At 45.7% G+C, this 12942-nt stretch overlaps 1 protein-coding gene across 2 annotated transcripts; it reads right to left on the bottom strand.

The window, feature by feature from the left end:
* Window positions 1–9403: 9403 nt before the first annotated feature.
* Window positions 9404–12653, bottom strand: NXT1 (nuclear transport factor 2 like export factor 1). 2 transcript variants are annotated; one of them, XM_036009433.1, is made up of 2 exons: window positions 12374–12653; window positions 9404–10155 (listed from the first exon to the last, which is right to left on the bottom strand). In XM_036009433.1, exon 2 carries the CDS (start codon window positions 10090–10092, stop codon window positions 9670–9672), a length of 423 nt encoding a protein of 140 aa, XP_035865326.1. In that variant the 5' UTR covers window positions 10093–10155; window positions 12374–12653; the 3' UTR covers window positions 9404–9669. The 2 variants fall into 2 exon arrangements, with proteins under 2 accessions (XP_035865326.1, XP_028379927.1); XM_028524126.2 differs by having other exon boundaries at window positions 9404–10152; window positions 12371–12653.
* Window positions 12654–12942: the final 289 nt, after the last annotated feature.

Consider the following 12942-nt stretch of genomic DNA (forward strand, 5'->3'; position numbering starts at 1 on the left):
CCATCATAAACAATTCAACAAACAAGTGCTGGAGAGGATGTGGAGAAAGGAAACCCTAGTGCACTGTTGGTGGGAATGCAGACTGGTGCAGCCACTGTGGAAAACAGTATAGAATTTCATTAGAAAACTAAAAATGGAAGTTGCCTTTTGATTTGGTAGTTCCATTCCTTAGATTATGCCCTAAGAATCCTGAAGCACTTATGCATAAGGACTGATTCACACCAATGTTCATAGCAACACAATTTACAATAGCCAAGTGCTGGAAGCAACCTAAGTGCCCATCAGTAAATGAGTGGATAAAAAAAAAATGGTGGTACATTTACACAATGGAATATTATACAGCAGAAAGAAAGAAGGACTTTCTACCCTTTGCTATAGCTTGAATCGATCTGGAGAGCATTATGCTAAGTGAAATATGCTATGCAGTAAAAGACAAATACCATACAATCTCACCTATAAGTGGAACCTAGTCAACCAACCAAACAAACAAGCAAAGTATAACAAGAAACATTGAAATTAAGAACAAAGAGACAGTAACCAGAGGGAAGGTGAAAGGGGATAATGGGGTAAAGGGAGAATAATTGTCAAGGAGTATGTATAAAGGACACATGGGCAAAGCTAGAGAGGGTAGGATCAAGGATGGGAGTTGGGGATTGCTAAGGTTGCGGGGGAGTGGTACGGGGGAAATGCAGATAACTGTACTTGAACAACAATTTTAAAAGAGACTTAAGAAATAAAGAAAGGAAAAGAAAAAAATGATGCCTGTAAAATTGGAGGCAGGGCAGCCAGAGGCTTTTTATGAGTAGGGCTTTGGGGGGAGGCCACTCTGAGGAAGTAAGCTTAGAGCAACAACTCCAAGAGGGGCTTTGGGAGAGGCTGAAGAACCATGTGGCAGGAAGGGCAGGCCACCAGCCCCTCTCCTGTCAGCCACTCTTGGTCTGAATGAGACCCCATGCCCAAGGGTCCCTGCTTCCCACCTAGCTGGGTGTGCAGAAAGCAGGCAATGTTCTACAGGACGATCAGCCCTGGTCATGACCAGACACCCAGACACTGGGCACTGGGCCCACTCCTCCTGGACACACCCAGATAGAGCAGCTAGGATCCTTAGAGAAGATACTACCCAGCAGGGATGCCTACCTGGAGGAATCCCTACATGTCTCCCATCCACCCAGTGCTCTGCCTCCAGGATGCACCCACCAGGGCCTTTTGCTTTGCAGCCTTTCATAGGAGAGAACCCTGCCCTTCCCAGTGAGGGTTGGAGCCAGGGAGGGGAACCTAAGCTGGATTGGGGCAGGAAGGATGGGAAAGGAATCCAGTTTGGGGGCCAAGTTCTGTTCCCACCTCCATCATTCCTGAGATTACAGGACATTCAGGCAAAGGTTTTCACAAAGTTGGAAGTAAAAGACTAAATTTTAAGTGTATTTTCATCCTTCCCCATCCATTGCCTTCATCCCAGCAATAAAACCTTGAAACAAATGGTGTGGATGCATTTATATTTTCAGCCTGTGAATACAGATAAAAGTGGACATTAATTTATAAACTTAATTTAAAAAATTAATTGTAAGGAAAATATAGATGAAGTGGTTACACTTTTTCTTACTTTTGCAACTTTTTATAAATTTTATTCTAATTCTAAGGTTTATTTAAAAAATAATTGTGCTGATGAGTGATGTTAATCCCTGTGTGGTTCCCCGCTCCCAAATCCACAAACCTTATTATTGGTGAAAAACGAGTTCCCGTGGTGTCTGTGTGAAAAGGGTTTCCTAAGACCTGCACAGAAGGATGTGGCTCTTTACTGAACTTTACTGATGTTGTAAAATTAAGTGGGTTCCCTTCCTGACTTCTCAATGTCTCACCTTTGTCCATATCACCATGGAAAAAGTCCAGTCTTGTCCTCAGGAGGGCCAACACAAAAGCCAGTTGTTGGGAGCCAGCCTGCCTGGTTTCAGGAGTTGTAACCCCCCATGGCTAAGGCTGAGTGAGTGACCTTCGGATCATAAGCCACTAAGGAGACAAAGCTTATCTCCCTAGCAAGAGCTCTGCTTCTGCTCCTTTTTTAATAACTGGCCCCCAATGCTTGATCAGTTAGCCAATGACAGGTACAATTCCCCAAGGGGGGAACCATCTAAGACAGGCATGACCATGTGGAGGCCCCAGGGAAGGAGTTAGGGGGCTATGGAGAAAGGGGGTGATGGACCCTTGTCCCTCGGCTTTGACAAAGCCTGAGTCCTCATTCTGCATTTGAGATGTCTCCTAATTTCTTGGCTCTCTTGCCTCCTCTTCCTGACTTAAGCCTGAAACAATGACAGAGGGCGGTGCAGCCCTGTGCTAGATAGGACAGGCTCTCCCGGTAATCAGGCCTGAGAAAGGATATGTAAAATCCTGTGAAACCTGCTTTGCTATGAATGCTCTTAATTAAATGGTAAGGGTCTGAGCAGGAAATGAGTTTGTTTCCCAAAGTTTTGTAGCCTGTTAGCTAACAGACCCTGACTCAGAATAGGCCTTCAGAGTTCTTTGTACGTTATCTATTGTTTGATCCTTACTGCCTGATGATGATTAATGGACTTTACCTGTATCCCTGTGCAAATTGAAAGCCAATAAAAACCCGTGAAGGGAAGGATCGGGACGCTCTCCTCTTGAGAGAGTTGCCAGGCCATTCCGAGGCACCCTCCCCTTGAGAGAGTAGCTGTGCCATCCCTTTCCCTCCACAGGACTCAGTAGTCCCTGTGAATTTATCTCATGTCTCATCCATAACACCTTGGGCACTGCAAACCAGTGTCTGCATCAGCCAGCGTCTAGTCCAGCATTTTGTGAGCTTAGCCTGTTTCCAGCTGCAATCCATTGCTATGCTGCAATATTCAGGCTCTGTCTTGGAATCTGTGTATGGAGACCATGCGGCCGTGGGCCACATGACTGCTAAGGCCATATGGCTGTGGAAAGAGGACATGTAGGTGTGCACAGCACAAGTTCAGGTCTGAGATAGACTTGTTTCCTGGGACTATATTAGTTTGGGTTTGGGATGGACCAGGTGCCTTTTCAAAGAACCAGTCATCTTTCCAAAGCTTTCATGGGCTTTGGGTAGGTTTATACCCCCTAGTTAGACTGACAGGCCTCTTTGGTCAAGCACCTCTCCCTGTGCCCCCCAACAATCTAGAACTGGAGGGGGAAAGGAAAGAGTGTTAATCCCTTGGTGGAGCAATGCTGTGGTCCCCTGCAGTGTGGAAACCTGTCGTTTCCAGGGGAAGCAAACAGGCTTGTGCTCCCCGTTTTATTAAGCTCAATATCTAGTTCTCTTTGCTTCCCATTCCTAGCTAAATACTTACAGTAACATTAGGTGTGGAGAAGGGGAGGGGAGGGGCTCACTTTTTCTGTGTTTCAATCTCCTGGTTATGGTTATTTCCAGGTCTCTGAGACAGGTCGCCTCTCAGGTAAAACTTCAGCTAAGAGGCTATGACAGAGCAAGGTCTGTTGGTTTCTTACTGTGGCTTTGGTTTCAGTTTGATTAAAACCAGAGGCAGAGTAGAAGGGTGGGCAGGGAGCAGAGGGAAATCTTGGGTAGTCTGAGGGAGAAGTGGTAAGGCCCTGACTGGGCAGAGGTGGGAGGGATAGGAGCTGAGTCTGGGGAGGGTAGGAGGTGAAGAGCAGGGTTACTTGGAGCATTCTGGTAGAAGTGAAATGGGGTGTGGGGTGTAAAACAGACAGTGAGAAAAACTAAGGGGGTGCTGGTGGACCATTTTCACTCAGATTCAATATTCAGGAAATGCCACAAATCAAGAAACTTCTAAATGTGGTCAGTTCCAAGCTCAGCAGGTGCACACTGATCCTGCTCATCTTTGTTGACCATGATCCATGTAGCAGGCTCTGTCCTACAAATATCGCACACACTTATGCCAGGTATAATACTACCCCGCTATACAGATGAGGAAACTGAAGCTTGTAGAAGCTGAGCAGCAGCTGAAATTTGGGCCCAGTTGGTGTCTCTGCAATGCCCATTTTTTAAAAAGATTTTTTAAAATTTATTTTTAGAGATAGGGGAAAGGAGAAAGAGGGAGAGAAAAGCATTGACATTGATGTGTGAGAGAAACATCAATTGGCGGCTTCTCACATGCCCCTAGCTAGGTACCTTGCCTGCAATCCAGGCATGTGCCCTGACTGGGAGTCAAACTGGTGACCTTTCAGTTTGCAGGTGGGCACTCAACACACTGAGCCACATGAACCAGGGCTCTGCAATGCCCATTTTCAACCTTTACACTTCTCTGACAAATCACAGTCCCCTAGTGAAAGAAAAGAGTGGGTGTTCCAATAAATCAGTGGTCCTCCATCCTATTGAGCATCAGAATTTTCATGGATGGTTGGTTTGGTTGGTGGTGGGGCCTGAGAACCTGAATTCTTGGAAAATGCCTAGGTGATGGTCCAGATCAGCACAGCTCTAAAAGGTTTCTAGAGTGCATCTGGAAATAAGGATCAGGCTTTGAAAATGCCATCTGAGGCTCTTTCCAGGCTTGCAGCTTATAACATCCCTAAAGGAAAGTTTTTCCTAGGCTACCTTGTCTAGAATCCAAGATTATGATATTTTCATTGTATCTGAAGAAACGTCACAAGCCAGTGTGCAAGGCTGCCATCCAGCTTGTCAATGTTTACTGTACCAGCATGGATGAGCAGAGAGACAAGCTGTCCCTGCTGGAGGTGGAGGAGGCCATGCTGACGTAGGATGGAAGTCCCATCTCCAGGCAGACAGTTCTGGATTTTCAGTGTACCGCTTCCAACTCATTCTATGCCAGCAAGTTCACTGCCAGCCTGTGAAGCACCCAGAAATAGATGAGGGTCCTTGTTGTGCCCAGTGAGACAGCAAAGTTTGAGGGCCATCCACAATGCAACTCCTACCAGACCTTCATTTTGAAACTGCTACTTGGTCCAACCACACAGAAATGAGGTTGTGTAGGGTTGCTGCCACTTGAGGGAGGTGGTGGGTGCCAGACACCCTCCCTGTGGTTTCTAATGTGGAAGCCACATTTTCCTTGTGGAGGGCAGGGCTGCTGCAGTTGATACTACATATTAGTAGCCTGTCTGCTGATGTTATATTTAATTCCCTTTACTAATCTACCTTTTTCCTTGCCCTACAAAAGGCCTAAGTTCTGAAATTCTGAAATATAAAAAGGCAATAGAAATGTTTCCAGCTTTGTGTGTTTGGGACGGGGGGTGGTTGGAGGGGTGTTTCAGGGGAGGGACTCCTGTGGTGGGATGGGAGGGGCTGAGTTCCTTGGCTGACCTGCATGCACAGCAATTCACACACACACACACACACACACACACACACTCTCTCTCTCTCTCTCTCTCGCTCTCTCTCTCGCTCTCTCTCTCACCTGCAAATCACGGTAGAAAGTGAAATAGCTCATCTTCAGCCTAAAGCAGGAGATTAGGGTCTAAAGCTTTATCCTTTCTGCTCACATTTCTCCTGTTAAAAGACAGAATGTTCTAGGAATAGGGTCACCTTATACACTTCATGCTAGCCAGTGATCATCTGACTCACCTTCCCCAGAGCTAGGAGATGACAACTAAATAGTAATTGTAAAGTCCAAGCAGGATGGTGGCTGAACAGAGGCAGGGAGTAGGGCCTTGGCTCTAACGGAGGGTGGTAGGGCCAGATGTCTTCATGTCTATATCTAAACTATATCTGTATTTACATTAGGCAGGGTTTTTTTTTTTTTTTTTTTTGAGTAGTTTTAAATACATCTTATGCCTCAAGCAAGCAAGGCTCCTGATGTTCTTGGGAAGTCAAGTAACAAGGTCTTTCCAGCCTTGCCTCAGTGGTCTCTACCATCCAGAGGCATCCTCTCCTTAAGAGACAGTAATAGGGTGTCTGCATTTTATGTCCTGTGTTCAGTGGGGTCATGTAGACTCCAGGCCTCTTCTTAACTCAGCAGGTTCTGTCGAATTCCCTTCTCTTTCTGCTAGAGGCAAGGGAGATGGCACCTCACTACTCTTCCTTGTGGGGAGATAAAACAGGGACCTTGGAGCAGGGGAAAGGTCTCCCAGGAAATCTTTCCCCAAAACACCCTGCCTCCTCTCCTTTTGAGACAATGGACACTGGCACCCCAAGGTCCCATCCTGATGAGCACTGGGGAGTTGAGGGTTTCCTTGCTGTTGTCAGTCTGATGGGGGTATGGTACCTCCTGCTATCACCTAGGTGGCTGCTATGCAATGGTGAGGGGGATGGATGTGGGGAAACCACCAGTGTTCATTGCTGACCTTAACTAATTCTATTACAGTAAATTGAGTTTATGCATTATTTTCTTCCTACCTTCCTTCCATATATATTTGTGTTTTCCCTTTTTATTTATTTTCTTGTGCCTTTATGGAAATATGGCCTGTCCTTTGTTGCATAGACATGTTGGAGTCCACCCTGCCTGATCTCAGGAAGCTATAATCCCCTCAACTTAGGCTTAGTGAGACCTCCAGACCAGGAGCCACTAAGGAGACAAAACTTATTTCCCTGGCATGAATGCTGCCTGTTCTGTGCCTGGCCTCCTATGCTTGATCAGTTAGCCAATGACAGGTAAGATTTCCCATGGAGGGAATCACCTAAGACAGGCATGATCATGTGGAGGCCTCAGGGAAGGACTTGGGGGGCTGTGGAAATGAAGGGGTGATCAACATCAACCCCTGCTCCCTTGGCTTTGTCAAATCCTGAGTCCTTGTTCTTAGCTGTGAGAAACCCAAGTCTCCTGGCTGCCTTTGTTTCCTCTGCCCAACTCAGGCCTGCGGAAATAACAGGGGCGGTGCAGTCCAGACCAGAGTCTGCGGACCCCTGGGGTAATTAGCCCTGGAACATAGAATATGCAAGATCCTGTGAGATCTGCTTGCTGGAGGATGCTATTGAATTAGAATATGGAGGCACAGGCAGGAAATGAAACTAGCCTTTTAGGTCCTGTAGTCTTTTTAAGTGATAAAACACAAACTCTCAGCCCAGAATCCCAGTGGGAGTTGGCAGTCCCTTTGAAAACTACCTATTCCTTTTGATCTTCCCTGCCAGACTGTAATCCACAAATTGTGTCTGTATTCTTAATAAAAGCCTACTCAGGCGGGGACTCTGAACACTCTCCACTAGAGAGAGTGGCCATTTTGTACCTATTTCCCCGCAGGACTTGATTGTCCCTGTGTATGTTTTTCTCGTGTTTCGACGAGCATCTGCAGTGATGGATACTGCTGGCTCAGTATTCATCTCACATACCCTTCTCCAGTTTTTCACTGCTTATGTTTGGCTATATGTAAAAAGATCATTGAACAGTGGCTTCAATAAAATGGAATTGTATTTTTTGCTCCCTGAGAGAAGCTAGAGGAGCTCCATGAGGTTGACAGGACTGGTAGTACCTTCTTTCTATTCTTCCATACTTTTCATGTGGCCACAAAATGGGCCTCATTGGCCCTGTAAAACTGCTAGAACATCAGTCCTCACACTTGCTTCCCAAACAACAGTATGAAGGTTGGGAGGGAAGAAAGATTGGCTGCCCCAATCTTTTAAGACTTTCCTCAAGTGTCTCTCTTGCTCCAGTCACAGGGCCACCCTCCCTAGGTGGCTGAAGGAAGGCTCGTCATTCTTCTGAGTACTTTCTGAACCAAAAACCCATTTTCCCTTGTTCCTGAAGGAGGGATGAATGGACACTGGGGGGCCACTAGAGGTCTACCCTAGTGCCCTTCAGAATATGCCACCTGTATTTTTTATTTCTCAAATCTATTGCTCCATGGGGACAACAGCTGTTGTCTTGAAGCTTGTCAGGCCAATGATTCAGACCCCAGGGAGTTTGTGTCATGTCAAGCTCTCTGAGCCTGATGGACTTGTGCCCTCTATCCAGGCCTATGTTAATGACGTGGCATTCCATCTGGTCCCTTAAAGGGGAGGACTTTGAGATTTGAAGGCCAGCAGCATCTCCCTCCAAATCAATCTCTGCACTGCTCCCACCCCACTCCACGTTCCTCCTAAGGGACAGTGCTCCAGGGTCTCAGATAATTCTACATCTTGGTTTAGAACCACACGCTCATGTCTCATATGTACAATATTTTACCAGTATCCCAGCTGAACTGCTTGCCTCATCTTACTATGCACACATCTATGTGGCTAGCTGAATCACTCTTTATGTGTCTTTGACACTGAATTTAGTTTACCATTTCAATATCTTACTTTCGGATTACAAACTCTTTGAGTGGAAGGAACATACCTGTGCCTACTTTGGTTCCCCACAGTGCCTTGGCAGACAAATACCCTTACTGGGGCACACCTCCTGTATGCCTATTGCAAACCTTTTTTCTCACTTGGGAATAGGTTTTACTACAGTATGTGACATATGCCCTGAGCCAGTAATGGCTTAAAGATAGGACTTTTTGGTGGTTTCATATGATCACCAGGGACCTAGGCTCCCACCAGCTCAACACAAACCAGTAGTCCAGCCATCATTGCTGCCTTCTAGGCAGCAAGACAGAGGAAGTGTCTTTTGAAACAAGATTCTCCTACAACCCCAGCCCTTCTATTTCTACATTATTGGCTGGAACTTGATCACATGCCAAACATAGCTATAAACTCAGCTGGAAAGTTCTCTTTTAGGTGGGTACTTTGTCTCACTAAACATTGAGTTTCAGTAACTAGAGAAGGGGGAGGGTATTGGGAGGAAAGTCTCATCTGTGCCACTGTACACATCAGTGTTCTTTTCCTTCTCAGTTTTCCCTTTCCAAATCCTAACCCACACCCTACCCCAAACCTAACAAAGAAAATTTAACTGAGAAGTCATGTAGCCACAAGATCTCACCTATTGGCCAAAGGATGATGAAACATTACAGTTTTCTATTCCTCTTTTACATTGGAGAAATACAATTATAGAGTTGATCTTCAGTCAACAAAACTAGCTTTTAATTCTGGTGCCTTCCCTACCCCAACCTCAGTACTTCATAAAAGCAGTTCTTCACATTCTCTTTATAAGAGATTAGTTAATATAGATGCTTCATTTACAAGCAGTCATGAGCTCTTTAGTATTTCACCTGTTCTCATTCATGTAACTCTCAGCTAAGGTTTTAAGGTAGGGCCCAGCCACCTCCATTAGGTGATTCTGATGTATTCTAAGGTAAACTACATATTAAGACACCTAGGGTGCTTCTGAAAAATGCCAATGCCCAGTCCTACCCTCAGACATTCAGGAAAGTTGATCTGGGATGTGTGGCCTGAGCAAAAGTAATTTCAAAATGTCCCAAGGAATTACAGTGTGGAAATGGTCGTGAAGCCCAGCTCCACTATACCTGGGTATGCACCTGTTTCTGGTGCAGGTGCTTGGCCTTGGACCTCACACTTCTACAAAGCTTACTGCTAACTTACCTTCTCCTTAAAACTTGGTCAAACACATCAGGCAAAAGAAAATGAACATCTGTAATTGTTTTATTTGTCAGAATTTCCAGAACCAGAGTGTCTACTGGACAAGTAGAAAAATAGAAGGTTTTACTACTATGAAAAGGCAACGATGACAAACAAATATACTCAGAAAGAGGCTCCTTGGACTGAAACAAATGCAGAGTTCAGCCTGCGTAGTGTATCTTACAACAACAGAAAAGACATTGTGTACCCACATTTTGAGATCTGCATTTCCCTCCAGAGGTGGAGCTGAAGCAGAGGCCTTTCTAACTCTATTAGCTGGCCCAGTCCTGGAACCGGAAGCAGTCACTTGCTATCTTCCACACTGTATTACTGGGTGAAGCCTGGGCAGTCAGGAGGAAGTTCTGGTTGAAGTCCCGTTGTTTGTTGCCTTCAAACTTCACTGTTCCACAGATCACAACAAGGACTGTGGTCTGGCTTGGGGTGGCTTCATCATGTACAGGCTGGCAGTCAACCACATTAATTTGGAACTCACTGGAAGGCAACATTTCAAAAAACTCACTCAAGGACTCTTGCCCTGAAACAGCATTTCCGTTCCACACCAGGGTGGCTGTGCCCATGTATAGGCGGGACAGCAGACGCCTCCGCTTATCCATGGTGGTGTAGTAGACGTTGACAAACTCCTCAGCAGCCCTGCAGGCCTGATCCACGTAAGTCTTGAAGTCCACTGATGCCATCTCTGGTTTTGCTGAAGGAGGCCTCCTTCCAGGTGCTTCCTGTACCTGAGGGAGCTGGCGCTGTGGGGCAGGAAGGTCAAAAAGAACCCATGTTAACATCGAACTTCATACTGTCCTGACAAGTTTTTTATTGCTGGCAAAACAATTACATACTATAGAGAGATGACTCTAGGCTCAAATTGCTGCTGACACCTAATCTTACTAAACCTCAGTTTTCTTATCTTAAAATGGATTACCACTTGTGGTATAGTCGTAATGTGAAAATTAAATACAACTGTATACTAAGTGCTTAGTTAGAAAAGCCTGATGCCTACATGCTCAGTAAATGGTAGCTATTACTATGAATGTTAAAAACCTCATTTTATAAAACAGCATTCTTGATCATGGAAGGCTACTTTTTCCTAAAAGTGTGGAACAGGTGTTCCTGTCCCTAGACAAGTGTGGAAAATTTAACCTGGGTAAAGACAGTGGACCTCATTGAAGAGAACAGTAGCCTAATAAAGGCCAATCAGATGGCATATGCTCATCAGCTTGTGACAGTCTGTGACAGCCTATCATGCATGAGTCCACTCCACAGATACTGTAAGTTTGTTTTCGTTTCTGCTTTTTTTAAAAGGCAGGTTTCTTAAGAGGGTAAAAGAATAAATGCCACAAGGACAGAACCAGAACGATGGCCATAATCCTCATGATAAGCTGTAAGAAACCTGGCAGCTGATTGGGAATGAGAATGGAGAACACGTAGCATCTGTGAGCACAAATACTTACCAGGTAAGTCCTGTAAGCCACAATGGAAAGACAAGTTAGAATCAAAGAAATTCTGAGGGGTGGTAGTGGAGAGTAGGGGTGGCATAAAAGCATTTCAACTGTAGCTGAGATGCCACATTTCCTTTAAAAAGCCCAAAAGCATAAAGAAATACTATTGTCCTCCCCCTGCCCAGGGTATGGTACAACTACTACAGTTCTCTGTTCATTTTTGCATGATTAAAATATTTCACCAAAAAGAAATCCACCAGAAGACATTACTAAAATAGTGGGTATGTTTAGACTTACAAAATTAAATATTGAACACATTTTTCATTTCACAGATCTTAACTTTTTTAATGAAATAGATAAAAAAATTCCCCACTGGACTGGGAAGGAGTCAGGTACTTTTAAGGGCTGAGAAAGATGGAGACCTCTGCCTCCTGTCAAGAACTGTAAGGAGCTGGGAGGGAGCATGGTTCTAGGAATGAGCAGCTCCAGGGCCAGATGTAGACTTTGGTTTTTCTGTTCCCTTCAGGAACCTAAAGTCAAACCTCAACAAACACTGTGAGCTGGCTATTTGTTAAGTGTTTTACATGCACTACCTCATTTAATGGTCACCACAGCACAAATGGATGAGAGGGCATTACTATGATAATAATTATACTAAAAAGAAAATTAAAACTTAGGTTTGGATCTTGGCAGTAAGGACACTCTTTATCATTTATAAGAACGTGTGTGGATCTTGCAAATGTTGTCAAGATTATGCTGTTTTTTTTTACTTGCTTATTTTTTAAGTTCCTGTACTTACGAAATCAAGTTCATAACAGCACAATTTCTGGGTCGCTAGTTTGATGATTTCCTTTCAAGGACCCACATTTCTCTGTTGCAGGAATTCTCAATCACCAAAGGTCCACATTATTCATCATCCTGACATTCCTCCGTCTTTCTATCATCTCAATTCAATCTCAGAAACACCCCTCATCTCCCCCCCAGTTCCCGGCTCATATTTTCGGTTCCAATGAAGCGTGTTTTCCAAACAGTTTTAACAACCTGCCCTGCCGGATGCTTAATAAAACGATCACTTCTACTTGCTTTGGTTCAGTCACGTACAGAGGTTAAGGCCAGCTCCCCATCAAGTCAGAAGAAACGAGACCGAAAAGAAGAGGAATAAAAGCGACTATGAAGGTCGCCGACTTCCAAGGTGCCTGTCGTCTCGTTCTTTGGAGCTGTACCAAAGAATATGAAACAGGCCTCATTTCTCGTGGTGAGTGGCTTTTACCCAAACACGTAAAGCACGCTTATTTTGGCCATCTTCTGGACAGAAAGGTGTACAGTGTACACTGCTACACTTCGTCGTCGTCAAGCGAATTTACTATTCAGCTTTCTCACAGGCCATAGCTTGATACAGAACTGCGGCGCTGCCACCTGGAGAAGGGACAAAACCTAGCTTAATCCTGACAATGGAGGGAGTGCGTGGGAGACACACATAGGAGATGGCTAGTGAGTCCCTCAGACTGTCCAGCAGATCACCTACCTATGCCAGCGAAGGCCAGGATCGACGTGGATGGCGAACTCGGTCTGCCGGGTCAGCACCGGTAGAGGTGGCCCCGGTCCGGCCACCAGAACGCGGGCCACAGCTCCTCCAACAGCCAGCCCCGGAAGGTCACAGGGAGGGCCCGCCAATGCTCGGTGCTCTTCCGTCACTTAGGAGAAAAAAAGAGTCGTCCTTCGCCTCTCTTTTCCCCGGGAGGTCCCGCCTGGGCTGCAGGACTTCTGAGCCTGGAGACTTTACACTGCCTTCCACGGGTTACACCGCGCAGACCCGGATGCTCCACTATCACCCGAGCGCCCCGAAACCACCCACTCCCACCTCCACTTGAAGGGCACCTGCGCCAACCAGTGGGATGGCGATCATGGAGGCTAGCTCCACCTAGGTGAGGCTCAAAGGAAAAGGGTACTTCCGGGAGAGGCGCTTTCCCAGAATGCCACTGCAAATCCGCGCTGGAGTTTTCATTGGTCTAAGCTGATCACTGACGCAGGCGTACTTGTTAGGTGAGATTCCTGGTTGGGTAAAACTTCCAAGTTCTCTCTTCGGGCCGGAAATTA

This window comes from Phyllostomus discolor, chromosome 9, assembly GCF_004126475.2.
Source record: "Phyllostomus discolor isolate MPI-MPIP mPhyDis1 chromosome 9, mPhyDis1.pri.v3, whole genome shotgun sequence".
Classification (NCBI taxonomy): Eukaryota; Metazoa; Chordata; class Mammalia; order Chiroptera; family Phyllostomidae; genus Phyllostomus; species Phyllostomus discolor.